The sequence below is a fragment of the Sprattus sprattus genome (assembly GCF_963457725.1).
Source record: "Sprattus sprattus genome assembly, chromosome: 16".
In the NCBI taxonomy this organism is placed as follows: domain Eukaryota; kingdom Metazoa; phylum Chordata; class Actinopteri; order Clupeiformes; family Clupeidae; genus Sprattus; species Sprattus sprattus.
The window spans coordinates 7409415-7432080 of record NC_137914.1 but is presented as its reverse complement, the minus strand read 5'-3'; the positions used below and the strand labels follow the sequence as shown (position 1 = coordinate 7432080).

Sequence of the window (22666 nt, the reverse complement as noted above, 5' to 3'; positions counted from 1 at the left end):
ACGCAACACTTCAGATAGCATGCATTAAACTATAATAGCACAATTGCTATGAATTGGCCCTTATATAACACAGGGTCTGATAATGGGCTTTACCGGAACTGGCCCACTGAACCTTTGAGAGCTTTTCTTGTTGATATCTCATTACGGAGAAAGCTCTGGCTGTTTTCTAGGCATGTATGTTATGTTCATTTCCTCAACAATCCCATCAGGCGATTAATTGCCTCGCTACAGCAAAAAAAGGCTGAGTACCCAATAGCAGTCTCTCTACTTGGTCTACACAAGATTCTCCTCATGTAATGTGTTGATCTGCTTTGGCACTGGTGCCTTCATGCAGATCATTCTATTTGCATGAAATCAGCTATAAAAACACCACAATTTGCTGGTTTGAATTTCATTCGTGGCCAAGAATTTGACCAGTTTGAAAACATGTGAGATTGTTGATATTCATGAGGAAACCAGAAGCAAGTGAGCACAGTTTATTAACTGACCGTTTCCAAAGAATGAAACCATGTCATTCGGTGTCACAATAAGACTTGAAATACAGGCTCTGAGGACAGTTTACATATTTTTCTAATGTAACCTCCCAGCCTTTTTTAGATAAATATGTTTATATATATGTATCAAATACTCTGATTTGTATTCCCATTTTCAGGTAAATTGTTAAAACACTGCAAAGCTTTTCAACCTTCTGACAGAAGTAAAAAATGTGCACCCCTGTACTGTACAGTAACCATGGTGTAGATCTTGGATGTATCACAGAGATATAATACATTTATGATATTAAAAATCTCATAAACGTCAGTGGTAATGTTGCCGTGCGTGGGAGGTGAGCTCCCCTTTAAGAAATGATGGCAATAAATATGTCGACTCAATGGCTCATTTCCTAAATTATGTTCTAATTCATTAGTACATTTCACAGTAACTGTAAAACCATATTAAATGCCTCTTGAAAGACCAGAGTGCACACAGAAAGGTCAGCCGTGGAAAATTACAGAGGGCTTGTGTTATACATCAGAAAATAAAATGTACATCTTTCTGTTTTGTACAAATACTCCTCGACAAAAATGTCACCAGTTTATCAAAAGTTAGAGCTTATCTTATACTCACTCAACCATCAAAAATACAAATACTTGAGTGGAACAAATGTTTTTTTTTTCATCTTCATGTAATGTGCAGTGTTAGCTTGGCTCTTAAGGATAGGATGCCTTCTCTTTCCATAGTTTACACCCGACTCTTTCCTCATCCTCCGTCATTGTGCTATAGTCAAGTCCAATTCAAACCTCTTTCCATCGGAAACCTCTGCTTTAGACAGCAGGTGACAGAAATAAAACAGCCAGGTCGCTTTCACTTAAGTTTGGTATTCCTCACCCTCTGTATTCCATCACACAGTGAAGTTGAGGAACCAGGGAAGATCCGAGGAGGCAGGGAATGTGTTTTTTTCTTAACATGCCGCTTGTAGACGAGTGGGAGCGAGAGAGAGAGCGAGAGCGAGGTCATTCGGTCTGCTCTCTCCTCCGTGTTCCGTCACAGGAGTGTGCTGATGGTGATGTGGCCGTCCTCCGAGCAGCTGATTGTGCACTCGCCCAGTCCGCAAACCATTTTCTCCACGTCCATCTCAGACAGCTGTGCTGGCCCTCTGTCCATCACCCCTCTCACCCTCTCTTTCTCCCCCTTCTCTCGATCTTTCCTTTCTTTTTCTTCTTCCTCCGCCTCCTCTCCCTTCTTTCCTTCCTGCTCATTGTCTTCCTCTTCCTCCTCTTCCTCCTCCTCTGTGATGGAGCAGAGCCGCGTGGCACTGCTGGGCTTGTCGGCAGCTGGCTGGTAGTGGCACTGTCCGTTGAGGAGCCGTCGCCGTGGCGCCAGGGGCACCATGCCCTCGCCCAGCAGTTGCTGGCGGCAGTGGCGGAGGTCGCTCTGTCTCTTGAGACGCTTGAACTCGCTGAAGGAGGACGAGGCGTTCTGGAGCAGACTGAAGGCCACCGCCCGGGCCTTCTCCGCCTTGGCCAGCAGTACGGCGTGGCAGCGCAGCACCACCGCCTTGTTCTTCACCTGGTGCCGGTAGATCCAGGCAAAGATCTTGGGCCGGTGGGCTTCGGCCAAGCAGTAGGTGATCCGGTTGAGGGAGAAGAGGTGGCTGGGCTTCTTGCGCCCGCTGGCGTCGGTGCCCATGCGGATGCCATGGGGCCCCACGCTCAGCTTCAGCTTCAGGCTCTGATCGCCGTAGTTGCTGTGCTGCCAGATCTTGGCCACGGCGTCCCGCACACAGCTCTCGCCCTTGGCCAGGATGGTGACGGTGCTGCCCAGATAGCGGACATTGTACGCCGGCTCCTCGCGGTTGAGCTCCACCTTCTGCCGCTTGCTCTGAAAGACGCTGCCCAGCCAGTGGAAGGGGCAGTCGGGTCGCAGGTCGGGGCAGGACTGCAGTAACGAGGACAGGAGCGAGTGGTAGGTCAGCCCCGGGGCCAGGCTCTTGGGCTTGCTCTTCTCCTCATCCTTCACCAGGACAAACTTGCTCCTTCTCCAGGGCAGCATGGCTTCAGGAAGCCAGCGGTGGAGAAGGCATGGAGGAGCCCCTCTTCCTGTGCAAGCGAATGAGAGAGAGTGAAGGTGTGTGTGTGTGTGTGAATCGGAGAGTAGGAGAGACAGAGCAGAGAGAGGAAATTCTGCCACGCACTGGAGAGATACTGAGAGAACGGTAAGCCTGAGCCAGTCAGTTCCACCACCGCTCGCTCCGCCTTCCTCTCCCCATCCTCCTCCTCCTCCTCCTCTCTCTCTCTGCTCTCATTCCCTCCCTCCCTCACTCTCCCTCTCTACCGTCTGGCTGCATCACTGAGAGCAGAGCAGTGCTTGGAACACCGCCTGGTGTTTTAGCATCCTTTGCTTAACTCTTTCATCCCTCAGTCCCTTTCATTTCTCCCTGCCCATGAGTTTTCACTCCCAAAGCAGAACATTTGACGGTAGGTTTTGACAGTTTGCAGTGTAACTGTGATCTGCCAGTGCTTTGCTGTGGTTTCTCTGCATTTGAAACACACTCTTTAGTCTCTAGTGAGTCAAAGCATATCAAGGACTTAGAAATGTGGTTGAGATTGTCAAAGGTACAGCTCCAACTATACTAACTTAATTTACTTTAAAGCTCTGCTATGGGGAAACAACTTAAGACACTGAATTGCCCTTTGCTGGTAAGATGAAAGATTATTTCTTGATACCAGCATTCATGTGAATTCTATTTCTTAAAAGGGATTCCAGGGATCACATAAGATGGAGTATAGATTACATTGAATGAAATGAAACCGACAGCAATTCAAAGGCAAGTTGAATAACCTTTAAATGGAACAGCACAGAGCTCCAACTACTGAATTTTAATGTTAATGATCAACGCAGGCTTACTACCCTCATCACCTCGGGCTATAGGACAGCCAAATCCAGCAAAAATCTCCCCAAAGAGCTTGAGTAATTACTATTTGATATAGAATACAACGTGGTGGAGCAGTCAGACTTTTCCCCACTCAAAATCTTCCTAAAGACCGTAGTCCATTTTAAGCTCTCTCTCCTACCTTATCATATCAAATGCAGAATTTTCTAAAATAACACAGAGTTCAAACCTTACAATGAAGCTCTCTGTTTTTAGCCTCCTGTTTGCACCTGACTGACTGTGTGCCATTTAAGGGAAGGAGACTAGCAAAGGGGAGCAACAGCCATGAATCACTCCGAGCAAAACATCTATCTGCCTCATAGGGGCCAGGCCACAGACAGGGAGTGCATTTGTCACAGCGAGATGAAGTCTCCATATGAAGGGCTGGCTCAAACAGAGACGCTCGCTCTTGTCTAGGGTTGCCACCTGAACGCCCTATTAATGAAACAGGGTAATGATGACAGATAGAGAACATGATGTTAGTTCCCCACGAGAGCACATCCACGTCTAAATGAGCTGTTTATCCATATTAAAATGAGGTGGACTCAGGTTGTTATGTAATGATGTTTTTAAGCGCAAGTGTTTGGAAACCTGAGGCCATGCCTCACTTCTCTCAGATCATCATTTTTATTCTTACAGTGTCTGGTGAGGCAAGGAGGAAAATTATGGACAGCTCATAACATTTCTGCACAGTATACGTGTTTAAAGGGTGATATATATTTTATAGGGTGATCTAAATGTATAGGGATGGGGCAAAGTCAGAATACGATGTAAAGTATATCAAATCAATACTTCCTGCATCTCAGGGTCATTTAAAAAAAAATCTTATAAATACAAAATTCTCATAGTTGCAAGCATGCTGTACCAGGTCGTCCTAGAATGGAGCAACCGAAAATAGTTGTTTTTCTGCACGGTCCACTTCTCACAATGTGGTGCATCGCTCCGGCTCCTTTCATGTTCACGACACACTCGAACACAACTTTTCAGCTATTCGACTATTCTTAGATTTAGCTTCACTACAGTAACTTCACTTAGTGACCCAAAAACACCAGAGGCTCCAAGCAGCGAAATGTCAAACATATCACCGAGAGCGATAACTGATGTTTGAGCTTTTTTTGGGATAGATAAGAGAGTGCTCTTTTCAACCACGTTGCCTCCTCAGAGAGCCGGAGGTTTAAATCAGTTGTATGCGTCCATTAACATGAGGCTGCATTTTACATTTCAAGGGGTATCTCAGCACAAGGGAGGATATGGCTCCTTTGAGGTTGTGTTGTGACCTCTTGTGACCGCTCTCCCTCTCTCTCCAGCAGCTGAGTGTCATGGGAAAACACAAGTCCATTTGTGATAGTGCAGTCTTAATGACAGAACACAGAGCTGTAATTGGACGCAGCTCCCTGTGTGCCACAGGAGATTAACATGGGCCTCGCAGTGCTGAAGTCATCCACGTCAGGCTGGCCTTTACTGAGATGGATGCTCCTGTGTGACACGGACTTATCATGGGAGGGAGGGCTGTCATGGCCAGAGAGGAGAGCTGATGAATGACATGAGGAGGGACTCCAGACCAAATTAGTGCCCATTTGCATTTCGTATTAGTCCCCATTAATTTTCTGACTTTGTGCTGATTCTTGCTCTCCCAGTGCCTTATCTTCAGGAGCAAATTGTTACTAAGGATGTGTTCACAGGAGCAAATATAACACGATAATAGTGTGTGCCGTTCTCTGCCAATTTTGTTCCTGTTGAATGAGTGATAAATGAGCTGTTGCTACCTTCACTGCACCATTTGTTTGTTTTTAAAAAAACAGGGGGGGGCCTGAGCAAATATCATCGTTGTACCCCAAATCATTCTACTTTCACATACATGTCATTGTTATGACAAGTAGAATAATAATCTCTATTGAATAATGATGAGAGTATGTGGTAACGGTGATGTTACACACAGATGTCACTAACTTTTATGCATTTTCATGGTTTGTTTCCTTGGATAAGTGGGAAGATACACACCCTCCCAGATAATGAACAGTGTGCCCCTGTGGAGGGATGAAGAGAGCCATTACGCTTTATAATGACTGTTTGTTTTCTTCTTCTCATTAGACTCTTCCAGCAGACTGCCACTGGAGAGGAAATACAGAAATATCCTCCCCGGACCGTCGATGGCAAATAACTGACAATAACTGCCTCTTCTGAATAGCCTGCCTCATTTTCAGCAGTGGGGTTGCGCTGCTGAGCAGCCACAAGTTCTGTTTGCCCTCCTTTTGTCTAGTACTGTGTTATCAGCGCTTTCCTTTTGCATGCAGGATCCGAATAGCGGAGCACTTCTGAATCAATCCAATTACTCTTATCTGAAGAAGGCTTGGAAGAAATGATTTCTTTTGTTGTATAACTTACAATACATTCTGCAAACTGGCTCTTTGATCAGCTTGCAATATATTTGCATCCATATTTCCCATTTACCCGGGCGAGCTAATTGAATTTGGTTCTCTTTTCATCTTGCTAGACTTATCCAAGACATTGTAATCAATGCACAAGGCTCGGCAGCAAAGGCCTGTCTACCAGATGCTTGATATATAGCCATACAGGAGGGCAGTGGCAATGCAAGGCTCACCATAAATAATGAGTACTGCCAGATGACAGGGGAGAGTGCCTTCCTTTGCTTCATGTTCAGATAACCCCCTGCTTTGGTGAAATACCATTACATGCTCTGGATTAAATAATTGTAGAAACATTTTTGACGATATCTTTCTTCATCGAGGGTGGGCAAAATAGTAATATGCTGAAAATACTTGTTAAGTAAAACTGACAGTGACATTTAAGAATTTCAATGCAGCTGATATTGTAATCAGGACAGGCTTGGTAGATGGACAGGCCTCCTCACTTTCGTCACTGATGAGGATGGATTCAGAGCGTTTCCCAGACGCTCTGCTGATGTGGTTCGTGAGCAGCTGCTGATTTACGATGTTGACTGGTCCAGTATTGATTGCGGGGGAGGAGTGCATCCATGTACATTTAAGGGGAAAAAAAGACAGACTGAACTGGGGTGAGGTACTTATGTGCAGACAATGTAGACACGTATAGGAGGTTACTTAATGTTAACGTTAAACAAAATTTCACATTAAGCAATGTTAATCTGAGACAATGGCGCATCTAAAAGTGTAACCTTACAATATTTGCTTAATCATTTAGGGGGCATGAGAAACAATCCCCATTAGTCATGCTCTGGTGATTTCTTCTCTGTTCGATCTACTCCTCAATGTGTCCCGTTAGCATGGCACACATTTAGAAACACTGTGCGTTATGTAAGAGGATGAACGTAGATGTGCCAAGCCACTTTAAGTCCCTGGAGAGAGGAAAATGAAACCCTTTGCCAAATGACTCCATCTTTCATCTGCTGCCTTTTTGTTCAGCCCTCCTCAAGGGCAGCGGTCCAACTTCATGGTGTGCCCCTCAATAAAAGGCTACATTTTAATATCTTTAAGTGCCACGGACGTTTCTCTGATTGGTTGCACACATTTTCTGTGTGAATAATAAATAGGCTCAAGGAAATGGCAAGATATTTTTCTTTTCCAAAATAACAGGTTGACATTAGGTTCTTTCATCCGAAATGGGAGCTGTTACATGCTCCACTATTTATAAAGAATACATAATCAGTCAACTGGTTAAGTGGATGTGTCGTAATATTTTTCTGGATCCATACTATTTCAAACTATTTCAGGTAAAAAGGCTGGTATTTTTTTCTATCCATCCAAAAACCTTTTCCATAATCTGACACAAAATTATAGTGCAGATCATAATTCAACCCGAACCAGGATTGCACAGCAAAACAAGCTTATTGTGATACCATTCCTTTCCTTTCCTCTGAGGTAAATTACCCACAAACAATAGACCAATTTCATGACATATTGGCATATTCTTTAAACATTCATAACCTGGTTTATGAATTAATGTCAGTATTTTCAATCATAATATGATATAATATTGCTTAAATAATACTGCCGTTTCAGTTGCAATGAAACTGTGAGGGGAGTGAAACATTAGCAATTTCAGAGATTTTGAGAGCCTTAGTGCGTTCTTTTTCCAAACAGTTTGTGAAGGCAGTCTGTGAACGAGCCGTACATCTGTGGTGTAATGCTCTTCATCCAAGTTAAATCATTTCTGACTTTAAGAAGTATTTAATGTTCAGAGTGGATTTCTGTACGGTACATATATAGTTATTTTTTCATGAATGTCTCAAGGGACAGCTGTCATGAGACTTATTTGTAGAAATTTGACTTCAAACATGCATGTCCTCTTATAAATGTACATTAAGTATCTTAAATAACAAAAACTAGATGGAGATGGGATAACTGATGGAGCCATCAGTGTAAGTCCATTCTCCCTCAAAAAGTTTGTTGTCAGAGTACGGCATGACGCTGGTATAGATGCACTTCTGTGACCTCAGTGCTGTCAAAAGCAATAGTAAGAGATAATGTGCACCGTGATGATTTTACGTGTTATGTGCTGAGGATGAACAAAGGAACACTCTGAAATTCAAATGTGACTTGATTGCAGCTGAAAGGACAACCTGTATCTTTAACATCCACTCCAAGAATGTGCTTCTGAAACAGTTCTCATGGCCAAGCAAAAATATGAATTTTGAACCAAACCATCGTGCCTTTAACTACAACAGAGACTGTTGTTTTACAACTATAAAGAATGTGTGTTTTGTATTAACTTGAGATGTTTAATGTTTTTCCCTCGTAAAAATGTCCCGATGGCATCCCATCTCATACATTCTCCTGAATCTAGGACACTTTCTCTGGTTCACTCAAGCGTACTCTCCTCTCCCGTCTCCTCTAGCACATACTATTTCAGCCCACCTAGTGGACATTTGTCCTTCTTATTTCTGTCATGATGTGCAGGGGACTGTAAACAGGTGTGTGTATGTCTAGCTGTTGTCTATGCACCGATGAAGGGTCATCAGAGTTGCTGTTTTATTAAGCGATGCATCTGCAGCTGTCTTGCACATGCCTCCAGTGATTTGCTCCATCTAGTTGAGATGAGCACATCTGCTACCCAGTGCTCCTATCCCTACACCTGTCTCTCCATCTGGCCAGGGTGTACATGTAATCTAATCACAAGTAAGTGCGCTGCCGTCAACAGAACGGGGGTGTTGGGGGTACAAAAAAAAACGTCGCCAGGTCTTTGCAAAGTAGACATGAATCCTTCTTGAAGGCGGCTGTTTCCAAGTACCTTTTATGTTTGTCCATTACCTCCGAACAAGGTCAGTACTGCTGACGTGAAGGCCCGGGGCATGTTCTAGACCACATGAGTCAGGCGCTCCGCAGAACTGAGTTGCTCCACTCCTCAGAGGCTCAGTCACACGGTGTTCTCATTGCTTAGATGTCGTTAGAACACTTTGAAGTCTCCATCACTTTCAGTCAGGTAAATGCCTTTAATGCTTTTAGGGAGGACTTTTAAATAGCCTTTTCCTGTTTTTTTTGTTTTTTTGTTTTTTTTTAAACCTGTTCCTCATTAATCTCAAGGCTTTGTGTGCAAACAAAACACCATGTCCTACATGTTGACTTACAGCCTTGTTCCAAGATGAGATTTCAAAAAATAAATTTCGAAATTGGAAATTAAATATGAATCTGATTTGTGTGTTTTATCTGCATTGAAAATAATAATAATACATTTTATTTATAAGGCGCCTTTCAAGAAACCCAAGGTCGCCTTTCAACAGTGACTAATACAGTGAAAAATACAGTAAAAAAATATTTTTAAAATGCACTAAGCAGAGCAGCAGCAGAGCAACAACTTCAGTTGGCAGGACCTTTACAGGTTATAGGCCTGCCTAACTAATGAGCGGATGGGTTAAGGAGAAAATAGGTTGGGGAACCAGGGTGTGGGGGGTGGGGATGATGTTCCTTCTCTTGAAACTGTATAACTCCTTACAAACAGAATGTCCTATCAGGCACCTTCCTATCATGTAGACATTGCTTAAGACATTAGAGAATGAGATTTTATATGGGGTGAAATCTCTGCAGAAATTGAATGGGTTCATGGTGGCATGATATATGTGTCCATGCCATCACAAGATAGTGACTGTAGAGCTGTTAGCATGCTTAACACAGCATTTAACCTCTCACCTTCTCTGGAACATTCAGATGAGGAATGGCTCCCTTGTCAGTGAATGTTATTACAGTTAGATTGTATGGAGAGTAGGTGCTGGTCATGACAGACAGAAGAGGTCACCCAGAGTTTACCATTGTTGTGATGTGAGAGTGAAATTGATTATGTGTCCTCCCAACCCTTTGGTCGGTTACAGCTGCTAAGTAAATTACCTGGCATCTTGGTGTCCGTCCCTATGAACAGCTCATATGTAGAGTGGGGTAGCAGCTGCAGAGAACTAGGGCCCCTTAGGCAGAAAGGCTTCACAGAAACTCTCAGGCTTTAATCTAATGCTACCGTGAGAGAAAACAACCGTAGGGCATTCCTCTGTTTGCACACAGTTTTTGGAACGTATTAAATCCAGTGAAACCATCTGGGACCAATGCTTTGGTTAAAAACCAGGAGTCGAATCCCTTGCACTGAAGAAGGCCTATGAGAATGGCAGGTTAAAATCTCCATAAAAACAGGTAGGCCCTAATTGTTTTTAAACCACAAGAAAAAATAACGAATTTGTATCCATATTCTGTATGCATGAAGTAAAGTAAGCAAAATAGGCCTAACAAGACAGAGAATTAATGTGCAAGATTAGATTAGCATTTTCCACTCAATATCACCATTTTGCATTCATCAGATACATTCTGCTGTTCTTAAGTTTGCATCATAACCTCTGGTTTACCTCTATAAATCACCTAAATCAATTTTTGATAATTTCTGCTTCTCATGAATAACCCTTGTATGTGTGTGTGCGCGCGTGTGCAAGTGCGTCTGAGAGAGGAAGTGAAAGAGAAAGGCAGAGAAGGAGAAATAGGAGGCAAATAAATAAATGAGTTGAGGCTTAATTGATGTTGCTTGAATTAATAAAGTGTATGTCAATGTCAAATTGTCAGATGAAATGTGGTGAATTCAATGACCCAGAAAATTACTCCAAAATCTTATGTACTAATGTGATAGTTTTTGATGATATGTTTTCCTCGTTAAACTATTTAACGAAGAGACGCCTCAGGACCTCAAACGTTACAGAACATAGCGTGACAACACTGCCATCTGCTGTTTGCCAAAGGCACTTAACCGGAAGTACAAGGTTTGTTAACATTAGCTTAGAAGGGATATATGTTCGGGCTAAATTGGACTTAAATGTGTAGATGTTTTTTTGATATTAGTCAGTCTTTAAATTTGCATGGGACCAAATTCCAAAAATAGTTGCGTTTATGTCAGCGACACGTCGCTGTGACGAACGCACTTGCTACCTCCCACAACATAAGCAAAGAAGGTAATTGTGTTTCTCATTTGTCGCTCCAATGTCGCCTTGAAAGATAACTTGTTTTTATACTTAACAACAACCTCACTTCTAATGCTGAGCTTCAACGAAGTATAAAGCTAGCATGTTAACCTACCTAGCTGCTTTTACTATTGAAAGTCAAAGTCCATACCGGCTCTGTATGCTGGTTGGCTAGCTAACTGCTAGCTATGTCATTAACGTTTACTTACATTTTTTTTGGTAAAATTACAGCATCTTATGCAATGTAAACTAGTTGTCTCGATTCTGTCATTAGTGGATATATAAAACACCTGTTGTTTGCTGATGTTAAACCAGGCAGCTAAAGGTAACTTAACGAAGCAGCTACCTCCTCCAACAAATGTTTTGGCCATCTTGCCCCATAATAACAATACAGAAAAGTTGTCTATTCAACTTTATTATTGATCTACATATTAGCAGTTCCATTCCCTCGACCAGCATGTTAACTTGGATAACTTAACGGTAAAAAGACAGTTGCTAGCTTACAACTATGTTCACTATTCTTCAGGCTTTGGTAAGTGCACATATTAAGAACTTGTAATACATTGACTTGTTTAGTTGCACATGACGCACTACAACTGAGTAGTCAAGTAATAACGTTCAGCAGTTATCCTTTGTAATCTCTAGATACAACACACAGGTTTGCAGGTGTGCCTAGACAAATGAAGGATGGAGTCCAGTGGGAGGCCCTCCACCACTCAAATACTTCTACTGGCCACCAGCTCAGCCGTCACAGCTGTGCTGTACTCAGTGTATCGGCAGAAGGCAGGCACAGTGAATAGACTGAAGGTGAGTACGTTTTATTTTTTACCTTGCTGTGTCAAATATCATTGCCCTTATGCATCCAGTCGTTAAACTTCACCTTGAAATGAAATTCACAGGAAGCCAAGAAAATTTCACTAGACCAAGATTTGAGAATCATCCTTAGTGAGGCTCCAGGGAAATGTGTACCATATGCTGTCATAGAAGGTAGGCAACTGCTGCATATCATTTGCTGGTAGATGTATTGACACCCAAATGACAACCTATTAAAAATAAGAAATTCAAGTCTCATGTGAGATCCTCATCTACCTTGACAGGCAGATAAGCATGCGTTATTTTGTATGCGCTTTTCCTGAACTGTAATGTTGTCAGTTTCTCTGGTATTTAGGGGTGGTGAGGTCTGTGAAAGAGACACTCAGCAGTCAGTTTGTTGACAACTGCTCTGGAGTCATTGAGCGACTCACTCTTCGGGAGAAGAAGATGGTGTGGAATCGTACAACTCACCTTTGGTAAAGTTTGTTACTAAGCTTTTTTATACTGTGTTGTAATAACTTCACTATTTTAGTGTTGAGTTGGGTAGCGTATATTATGTCCCTAATGTAAGAAATAGAAGAATTGGCTGTTTTTATGGTTCTCTATGTTGGAAGAGTGCTTAGCCAACTCTGGCTTCTGATTTCCTCATCTATAACTATCTGAACATTTTCTAAATATCACCTTTTTTAGGAATGAAAACGAGAAGATCATCCATCAGCGCACCAACACAGTCCCCTTTAACCTGTGTTCCCACGACGACGCGGTGACTATGACAGTGCGCGTAGTGCGGCCACTTGAGGCGTCTGAGCTCGACCTGCAGACCACCTATGAGACCTTCCACCCCACCGTGCAATCCCTGGGCAACGTGATCGGCCACTTCATCAGCGGCGAGCGGCCCAAGGGCATCCGCGAGACCGAGGAGATGCTGCGGTTGGGCGAGTGCGTGACCGGCGTGGGCGAGCTGGTGCTGGACAACAACGTGGTCAAGCTGCAGCCGCCCAAGCAGGGCCTGCGTTACTTCCTGAGTCGGCAGGACTACGCCACGCTGCTGGGCAAGCAGGAGAGCAGGGCTCGGCTCTGGAGGCTGCTGGCGGGCCTGTTCGGGCTGGCCACCTGCACTACGCTGCTCTACATTCTGTGGCGGCAGTGGACGCTGCGGCGCAAGCGTCGGCAGGAGCGCAGCGCCTTCGAGGAGTTCAAGGAGGAGCAGCGGCAGCGCTTGCACAAGCTGCAGATAGATGAGGCTGATGTGCCCGCCGGCGCCTGCAGTGTCTGTCTGAGCTCCCAACGCACCTGTGTCTTCCTGGAGTGTGGCCATGTCTGCACCTGCGAGCCCTGTTACCTGGCCTTGCCTCTACCCAAGAAGTGCCCCATCTGCAGGGCTTCCATTGACAGGGTGGTTCCCCTCTACAACAGCTGAAAGAACCAACAGATGTGGTAACAGTAGGGATTTTTCATTTGAGAGTGTCAAGACACATGAGTGCATACTAAATTGCTCTAGCATGTTTTGTGTGCTGAGCTTTTCTGTGTATAAAGATCAAAGAATAAGGTTGTCTATTAAATGTCGTTGCTGTCTTATTTTTGTGGTATCAGGTCTCATATAAAAATGAATGTTAGAATTGGGTTAAAGTTGATCTATGTCCTTGGCAAATGGTAATGCTTAATTACTTCTATCCTTTAAAAAAAAAAAAAGGAACAAGCAACAATGGGCTTCATTTAGCAGTTTCCAAAGAACGAAGAACATTTTATGTGGCTGAAAGTAGGCTACAGGCATAGTTTTACTGAAGCAGTTGTGAAGACAGTAACATTTTCTTACACCTTATGCTGACTTTTCACTGCATTTAATTGAAGGTGTAATCATTGATCATCGTCTGAATATTTTAAGCCAGCTCTGCCTTCATTTCACTGAGCACAGTAAATATTGTATTTCTATGACAATTTTGATATCAAGAATAAAACGTATTTAAGTCTCTTTCCTTTCTTTGTCAAAGTCTTTAGTGGTGAATGCAGTGATTAACAATGACCAGCAGAGGGAAGTGTCCACCATAATTCAATAAAGCAGAATAAGATCTGCAGATTTTGAGGTGATTGTATAGGTATTTAAGGAGGTCTGATATTTGTAGACGAATGTCATGGTCATTTCTGTTCCTAACGTTATTTGAAGCTAATGCACATGCACCCCCATTGAGATTTAATCGTACTGAAATAACGTGAAAAGTCGGCCCCTTCAACTCATTAGGGCGGACGGACAGCCCAAGTACTGTAATGCGCGATAGAATGAGATTCAAGCTGCCTGTAATTATATGTTATATCCAGAAGGATCATACTTAAAACTAATGGAATGGAGAAATATGACTTAAAGTCTATGTAAACCAGGTAAGTTTATCGTACTTAAGGATGTAGTCAAGTCTACGTTACAGCATAACAGACAGGTTGTCCCCAAAAATACATCATAAAGAGGAGTGAGGCATCATGCGTAAATATTTTCAGCTAGGCTATCCATATGCATCAGTTCTGTAGGCAATTTGCATATTTGCATATTCTACATCTGAATTTATGCTTTACTTATGTTGTATGTATTACATTCAAAATATCGGATTCTCAGCACCTTTTCATTATGCAACTCTTTCTGAAAACTAAACTTCACATGACGAAATGTAGCGGGCCTACGCCGGGTTACGCATTTTATTTTTGCCATCGGTCGTGATTGCCTCGACGCGCGGTCACATCAGAGTGGTCGTGCACGCGGCTCGCCCCCCTCAGCAAATTCCCATTTTTAATCGATCATTGGTGACTGGTTTGAAAACACCATGTCGGAAGTGTTACCTTACAACGAGGAGAATATCACTCAGTATGGCGATGATGGAGATGTGGATCAGCTCTCCCTTACCTGTCGTTTGCAGAATACCAATAACTTATTTGGTGTGTCGCAGAATAAAAGACCCCCCAAACTTGGACAGATTGGAAGAAGTAAACGAGGTGAGAGGATTTTTCCTGTCTTACATCAGTGGTGGCTGACTTAAAGTGCGCTTTGATGAACCGCTGAAGAAAATAGTCGCCTGATAATAACAATTAAATGATTAAGAAAAGGGTTGCTGCTATCCGAGGTAGTCAAATTGTGTCCACAGGATCACCTTTAACCGTCAATTGATGCTTGTTTTTTTGGTCATATTTCCCTGGACCCGTTGTATACGTGTTCAGGCTGCCTGAAAATAAGTAAATTATCTTAAATTAAGGTTGGCCTGTGGCATAGCCTAATTATTAGCAGTGTCAGCACTTTTGGTTTAATGATGTTTCAACAGATTCAACAATTATTTATTTTTCTTTCTTGTGACACAAGGATCATTCCTAGATCTATAATCTTGACCTTGTATTATTCTGTCTTCCCTTTCAGTTGTCATTGAAGACGACCAGATTGATGAAGTGATGAATAACACAACCGAAAAAGCACCAGCGGGAGAATAAAATCCGAAAGCCATAGAGGAGTGCAGTGAAAATATAGCATCCCACGTTTGGCAAAAGCACTTTGAAACCGAAGTGTGGGTTGCTTTCACTAACAAAACGGTGCAGAGTATGTCAGAGCAGACTTGAAAAGAGGGAGCGGAAAGTCACACTTCACCTTTCTCATTTTCGGATGTTATGATGAAATTCTTACTGGTCCGTTATGATGGTGTACAGCAGACACGTGGGGGGAAATGCCTGCACTTCATAAGCACACATTCAACTTCTGTTGTTGCTTTCTGAAACTAAGCACTTTGTTTATCAACCATAAATCTAAGACCGTTATTTTGTGTACAATGGAAAATGCTGTTATGTGTATTTCCTCTTTGAATTATCCAATTTATTACCTTTTGTATATTTTTTGGCAGTGTTGAAGAAATGGAAATCTGTTTTTATAGAGAGACAAATGAAGGAGAACTCCCTTTTTAAGACTAATCATTTTTTATGTTGCTGAATGTACGATGTGTATTTTGTCATGACATAGGCTACATACATTGCCTGCTCATTCTTAAAAGTAAGATGTGTATTTTTATAAAAGTGAGATATTTCTGAAACAGTCAGTTTGGATACTGTTAATAGTTCAAGCACTTTTCAATGTGATATATTGCCTACAGTACTCTGCTGAACAGGATAGGATCACATCTGTGCCAAATACTTCCTTACGTCGGCAGACTTGTTTTCCTGTGCTTTTTGTGATGTTCCATAAGCCTGGCTATTGCTTCTTTCAGGGTACTTTCTTACTTACTTACTTATCAGCTTTTTGCATGAGGCAGGCCCGATAACATTGTGGCATTGAATCTGATGTACTTCTTATTTTATTTGTTTGTACTTGAATGACCTCAACAATGTCTTCACAAACTGTTTATGTTGCACTTAACAGGGCTATCTGCAACGGAAAAATATGGCATTAAAACATAAAAACATGCATGGATTTAAATCCCCATTTCTTTTGATGTAATGACAAGATTGTGAAAGCTGCTGGCTAAAATATATTGCAGATATTTCTTATTTTAACAGCAAGCTCGGAGGGTAACGGTCTCGTCTATTTTGTTATTTGACCTTATGAACCAGTTTTTAGGCTAAACTATTTTGTGAGTGATGTCTTACTTCAAAGCCCTTCCATTCACTTCAAAGGTCTTCTGGTTCTTTCATTATTAAGGTTTTTCCTGATTACTCATTTAGAAGGGACCCTCAGCGTAACCCCATCTTTACGATATATGCTCCACACTGATGGCGTGAGCATATGTAGCCTACCAAATTTGGTTGTATGCAAATACAATAACAATAAAGGCTTTTCAAAATGTCAAAACTCTGTTTTAAAGTATTTTTCGTACCCTTTGAAGAATATTAAGATGTTATATATCTTCTTGTGTATCTTGAGGTGTATCTGTTGTTTTCCCTGGTATGGACATGTGTCCTAACCCGTTGAGAGTATGGAGGGGGGGTGGGTCTGAGATGACAGACACCACGGTTAAGACTTCTGACGGTGTTGTGTGTTTAATTCAACGGAACACTGAGGAAGGAAGGTTTCCACTTAACAACCCCAGTGACATGCTCATGGAGGCATCTTTGTTGTTGTTAAGTGTTGTTAAGTATCTTTATGATGGTTGCAGTGCACCTTGTTGTTATCATACTTAGGTTGTTGGGTATGAGTACTTGCATGTGGCAGTGAGTGGTTTGGCCTCTGTGGAAGTCCCCAACCAACAGCAAGGAGGAATTGGCATATTTTCCTATGTATAGCTAAAAAAAAATACAATTCTCAGAAGGTGATTTAAAGGCACTTGAAAATCTAGCTGTTTTGAAGAATGATGAGGGTATACCCTCAGATTGGTTGCTATGACACTGATAACATTCTTACTGCATTAGAACAGTCATGAGGTGTAGTAGTGATATAGCCTAGACAAAGCACAACCTGTGTACATTATTATATTGCTTATTATAAATGCCTGGGTGTACTTCATACTCTTTCATGTGTAAACTTTTTCTTTGTGTGCACTATAATTGGTTTTGTGGCTCATGCATGAAGCAATCAAGAGGTCGTTGATATACCATGTACCAATCATTATGTGCTCCTGCTCAACCCTAACAGAGGTTTGACTGATTCACTCTAGCATTGAAATATTTCCAAACGTAACAATCTAATTACATCACCAAAGAATACTATGATCTCAATTGGAGCCATAAGTAAAGACTCTCAATCTTCACCGCTTAAAATGAGTGTGCACTGCTGAGTGGAAGGGATGGATGGTGAGAGAATGCAGGACACCTTCAGAGTCACAGTTTGTTGAGCCTTACAGATGAGGGTAATCAAGTGAGAGCAATCTAATGGCTTTCCACTCACTTGTAATCATCTTATGAACTCAAAAGCAGCGCTGACAGACACTTGGGAGAGTACAGCTCAGCTCAGCTACTCAATTACACACTTGTTCTCCACACAACCTAACTTCAGACATCTGTTTGTACACCATGTCGTACAACCCTGAGTGGCTGAAAATGAATGCGGTGTTCGGTGAATGGGCTGTGGACTTTTGTAATGAGGGACAAAAAGCTGAGAATAGTATCAGCAGACACTGGGGCCCGCTATCCTCAAAACGGACAACAAGAGATGTGCTTTGACGCCTTTCGAAATTCACGACTGTCAGTGAACCAGCTAACTGAACCGGCTATGACTCAAGCTTTGTATGTATTTCGTCATGTCTACAGTGTTCTTCTTTGAGGTTGTGCTATGTGCAATTCTGGAGGGAACTAAGGAGAAAGGTGCAGAAATAAAAGTGTAACTCTTCACTGAGCTGCTTCAGCTGAGCGCCCCTCTTTCTGCTGCAATGCTGCAGTAGTGATGCCAATATCTGTAGTGGGTGGAGAGCCTGTAGAAGTATAGATCGGGATTTTATCTGTAAATGTCAGCCCATTATGTAAGGTCTTACTGCAAAATGTTTCAATGTAAGGTTTTTACAGAATGGTGATGTTGCTGTGGTGTCCGAGAATATTGATAACTTCTGGGGCTACAGCAAATGTGTTATTGCTGACAACAAGTTTTATGCTTACAACGTAAGCTTTCGTGGATTCTCAGGCTGCATGTGGCTGCAAGTATTCTAAGTATTCATACTGGTAACACATACGGTATGTGACATTATTATGGTTATTTCTGAAAGAATAAGATTTTGACTGTATCTGCCTGTTCTTGTGTCATTAGGGGATTAAGCTGACAAAGAAGAGAAGAGAAAGACAAATACGCACGCCCACACACACACACACACTCACACTCACACACACACACACACACACACACACACACACACACACACACACACACACACACACACACACACACACACACACACACACACACACACACACACACACACACACACACACACACACACACACACACACACACACACACACACACACACACACACACACACACACACACACACACACACACACACACCACACACACACACTGCAAGCATGTAGACATATTGTTTTGCAGTTCAGCGATCCTCTCAGTGATGTGAAAGAGACTGAAGGATGTTATAGCATTGTCATGCCTCTCACCTCACTGGTTTACAGGTATGGTATTAGTACTTAACTCGCACGTACAGTCGTTACATTCCTGCACTTTTTATTTCTTATGTAAAGTAGTATTTATTGTCACACTAGATCTCTATTGCTTGTAGCTTGATTGTTCCCTCCTTTCTACGTGACTTTGGATAAAAGAGTTTGCTCAATGACTTGATGTAAATGTAAATACAGTATATGGTGGGATTCTAAGGACAACTTTACTTTTTGACTGCATTGCTGCATACTACCTGACAGTCTGCAATGAAATAAACGCTATAATGGTAAGAAATGTAGCCGTTGGTTGTGGGATCTGTGTGGTCTCCAGGTCCCTAGGGTCATTTCCATATGATCTGAGAACACTTTGAAAAGGTGTGATGTATGGTGGACCTTCACAACAGGGACACGAGTCACCAAGCTCCAGAGTGGGTAAATGTCATCACATTTAAAACTGTGCATTGTACAATGTTAAAATTCTGACCTTAATAGATGGATGCTAGAGTTAGAAACTTTCCAAACGGATTTGTGTGGTTTTCTATTGCTGGGTGATATTATCTTCATGCGTGTATGTAGAAATCGTGCAATTCATATTTATTTATGTCATTTGTGTATGCTGACCAATGCTTGTGTATGCTGATCACTCATGTGTTTGCTGATCAATATCTGCCATGTAATTATAACACCTCATTTTCATGTGAGGATTCTACGTGTCCTCACAATAAGATGAGATCAAAAGCTAAAGAACTGCCTCGTCTGCTGGTCTGTTCAGTTCATGATGGCATCCAATGCAGGACACATCCTTTGTAATCAGCGCCTGTGGACCTATGGTATCACACATGGATGGCAGTAATATTCACACTGACATAAATACAAGCCAGTCTTGGCATGGATCCATTTAGTTGCTTGTTCCTGTGGCTTCACAGACATGAAAGTGCTGGTAGGGTTGGCTGCCATGGAAACAGATGTGCTCCCTCTTGTCAGTTTGGATAGCGTTCAGTGCTTGGGATGCTCGTGACCAACCTCTTCACACACTTCCTATAGGCTCATCATCAAAGGAAGACCTCAATTATTCAAGTGTTTCAGGTAGGAGTGTAAAAAAAAACCAAGTGTTTGTTTTTAAAATTGCAGTTCTTTTCAAGAGCTGCATGAGAGAGGAGTCTTTGGACCCTCAAAGATACAACAAAAATATTTAGATAAAGAGCCTTTTGTTGCATTAGTTTGCTCTCAGATTGGCCTTGGATTACCATGAATACTAAACTGTTGCCCATCAACACCCCATTCCCCTCTCTAACCCAGACAGATGTTGAATGCAGCACAATTTCACAATGAACTGTGAAAAGCTGCTGCTGAAATACGTAGGGTGGTTTCAGCAATTTGTAATGCATGGTTCTTGCTGCTCATTGTTTTTCATCTCTCTCTCTCTTTCTCTCTCTCTCTCTCTCCGGGATTAAAGATTTATCACAAACAAAAGTTCAACAACTGTTGCTATGGAAACCTCAGCAATGTATAAAAGGAAGTTGTGTCCTAGTTATCTCACAGATCCTGCTTGGCCACAGTCTGTGGGAGGCACTGAAATTAAACACTTTACAAGCTATTAATTCATCTGGATGATTGGGCGACAATGTGATTATAATTGCTTCTGTGTTGCAGCCTGTGTTAACACTGTGATCTCACTATTTGTAGTTCAGCATAGGCTTTGTAAGGACGTGTGCTCTTGTCTCATTGGCTATTCAAATTTCATATTTGATTTCATTGTTGATTCCAGCTGGAAGACATAGACACAACATAGCAAAACAAAGTAAATAAATACCCAATACCCATCCATGTGACGTATAAGTCTAATTGACTGTCTGTCCTGTCATATGGGAGTCTTCATATGTGGCAACCTTAAGCAGCCACAGGCTGTCAAGCAGCTGCATGGAGCAAATCTTACCGGTTGTCAGGGCTACAGGCAATTCAGAAGAGAACAAAATTAAACTTCATCAAAAACAAGACAAGACAGGAAACAGTGGGAACGGGTGCAGGATTTACCAGAGGGCATGAGTAAAAACACTGTCATCTGCTACCATGAGTAATGAGTCAGATGTTCAGAAGGGGTAAAATGGCTTTGAGGAAGAATATTCTGCGGTCTACATAACTCATTATGGGGGGTCTTTCAAGTGTATGATTCATCTATTATTTTGTACCGCTGAAGTGCCTTTGATGTGTAATGTCTTTAAGATACCCAGGAATTCCCAAAGATACCCAGGAATTCCCAAAGATCCCTCACGGTTCTTACATGTTTGGAGCTATGTAGCTGTCTAGGTAGGGAAGGACATCATTAGGCTACTCAAAATATTTATTATTATGTATATAAAAATGTATGGAATGTGTTCAATGTCGCAGAAAAGACGATAGTGGTCCAAACCTTTTTTGAAGATTACATGAGGATCAAACTGACCAAGTGCATTCATTTCAATCCATTATGCATTGAGCTTTTTCAAAATGTAAGGCAAACGGGATCACTGATTGTTCCAAGTGGTCAATTACGTATCTCTTTTGTTCTTAGCTATTTTTGTGTTATTGCATTTTTCTGACATGTTGTCCCTCATGGCACCAACAGGGGCAGCGCTCCAAATTTAATTGCAACAACACTGCCAATTTCAATTCAATTCAATTCAATTCAATTCAATTCAATTCAATTCAATTCAATTCAATTCAATTCAATTCAATTCAATTCAATTACTGAGCTGACTTTTTGGGCTAAAATAGTTCATCCTACACATGATGACGTTCATGATCACCTCCCTGCAATAACAACAGTCAGCTTACCCCACTCCCATTCCAACAGGTATAGCTATCCTTTCCTGGCATGTTATTACATATTAAATGTGTATGCGATTTACACGCAGGGTTGATATTTTAGATAAACCAAATATTTGATGATGAAGATTCCTTATAAATCAAGTCAGATAGTAGTTGACGAATGTTTAGTCTATGTTTAGGAAAATCATTGGTCAATATGCCAAGAAACCGAGTAAGTCTTTATTATTTGTTATGATCAAAAAAGAGTGTGACCTTAATATGTGAGGGGTAGACAAAGAGACTGGACTGATTTGTTCAAATGGAATGATTTAGTAGTAAAAATATAGTATATCATTTATCAAGCAATAGGTCGCTAGACCCAAAGATACTTACAAAAGGGCCGCCTGGTTATTAGTTCTGGAGACTTTTGATCCTGAAAAAGAGCAATCAGGAAATGGAATCCCTGTCTTTCTTTACACACACTCAACAACAGCTTGTGTCTGATTGCCTCTGCAGGCTTTGCTAGGAGCTGGCAATAAAAATCTAATTTTCACAAGTCCCTATTCATTTGGTGTCCCCTCTACTGCCCTCCTCTTTGTCGCCATCTCAATGGTCATCATTTTATACACCATTCATAGGCTGAACTGAATCTCAATACCCATAAATGCCCAATTCTCTTGTCGTTGTACAAAATGCCAGTTCTAATACCAGGCAAACAACGTGTTTTGTGGTCTGGAGACCTCCGGTAGGACTTTCTTTTGTTTGGATTAGTGGCAATGAGAATAGACATAGCATTGAAATGAATCTAAAGTCTAGCCACTTGGCTTTGACATTGCTCTGATTCAACATCACTTGGTGAATGGTAAATGATGAGGTGTCTTTTTGAAGTTATGGAAACAGAATTTTCCCAAAAATGTCCTCACCTGGGGCAGCCGTGGCCTACTGGTTAGGGTTTCGGGCTGGTAGCTAGAGGGTGGCCGGTTCGATCTCGCCCAGTAGGATAAATGTGGGTGGGGGAAGTGGTAGAGCACTGCTCTCCCATGCCCACATCCACGGCTGAGGTGCCCTTGAGCAAGGCACCTAACCCTAATCACTGCTCCCCGGGCGCTCAAAAGCAGCTCACTGCTCGGGGTTAGTGTGCTTCACCGTGTGCTTGACTGTGTGTCACTACC

At 42.1% G+C, this 22666-nt stretch overlaps 3 protein-coding genes across 5 annotated transcripts; 2 read left to right on the top strand and 1 right to left on the bottom strand.

Annotated features, from left to right (window-relative positions):
• Positions 1-1524: 1524 nt before the first annotated feature.
• On the bottom strand, positions 1525-2532 carry fam43b (family with sequence similarity 43 member B; the record flags this gene model as incomplete). Its single annotated transcript, XM_080854546.1, has 1 exon — positions 1525-2532. One exon carries the CDS (start codon positions 2530-2532, stop codon positions 1525-1527), a length of 1008 nt encoding a protein of 335 aa, XP_080710672.1.
• An 8160-nt stretch (positions 2533-10692) lies between these two features.
• mul1 (mitochondrial E3 ubiquitin protein ligase 1) lies at positions 10693-13620 on the top strand. 3 transcript variants are annotated; one of them, XM_080854423.1, is made up of 5 exons: positions 10693-10826; positions 11461-11642; positions 11735-11822; positions 12004-12124; positions 12339-13620. In XM_080854423.1, the coding sequence occupies exons 2-5, from the start codon at positions 11523-11525 to the stop codon at positions 13066-13068; spliced, it is 1059 nt and encodes a 352-aa protein (XP_080710549.1). In that variant the 5' UTR covers positions 10693-10826; positions 11461-11522; the 3' UTR covers positions 13069-13620. The 3 variants fall into 3 exon arrangements, with proteins under 3 accessions (XP_080710549.1, XP_080710550.1, XP_080710551.1); XM_080854424.1 differs by having other exon boundaries at positions 10702-10826; positions 11481-11642; XM_080854425.1 differs by having other exon boundaries at positions 10715-10826; positions 11494-11642.
• An 838-nt stretch (positions 13621-14458) lies between these two features.
• camk2n1b (calcium/calmodulin-dependent protein kinase II inhibitor 1b) lies at positions 14459-15113 on the top strand (the record flags this gene model as incomplete). Its single annotated transcript, XM_080854043.1, has 2 exons — positions 14459-14627; positions 15043-15113. 2 exons carry the CDS (start codon positions 14459-14461, stop codon positions 15111-15113), a joined length of 240 nt encoding a protein of 79 aa, XP_080710169.1.
• Between the last annotated feature and the right edge of the window lie 7553 nt (positions 15114-22666).

Excerpts from the sequence above, each read along its gene's own strand:
- mul1 (XM_080854423.1), top strand. The coding sequence starts at position 11,523 with ATGGAGTCCAGTGGGAGGCCCTCCACCACTCAAATACTTCTACTGGCC. Across the intron at positions 11,643-11,734 it reads GCACAGTGAATAGACTGAAG|GAAGCCAAGAAAATTTCACT; the intron begins GTGAGTACGTTT and ends TGAAATTCACAG. Across the intron at positions 12,125-12,338 it reads AATCGTACAACTCACCTTTG|GAATGAAAACGAGAAGATCA; the intron begins GTAAAGTTTGTT and ends CACCTTTTTTAG.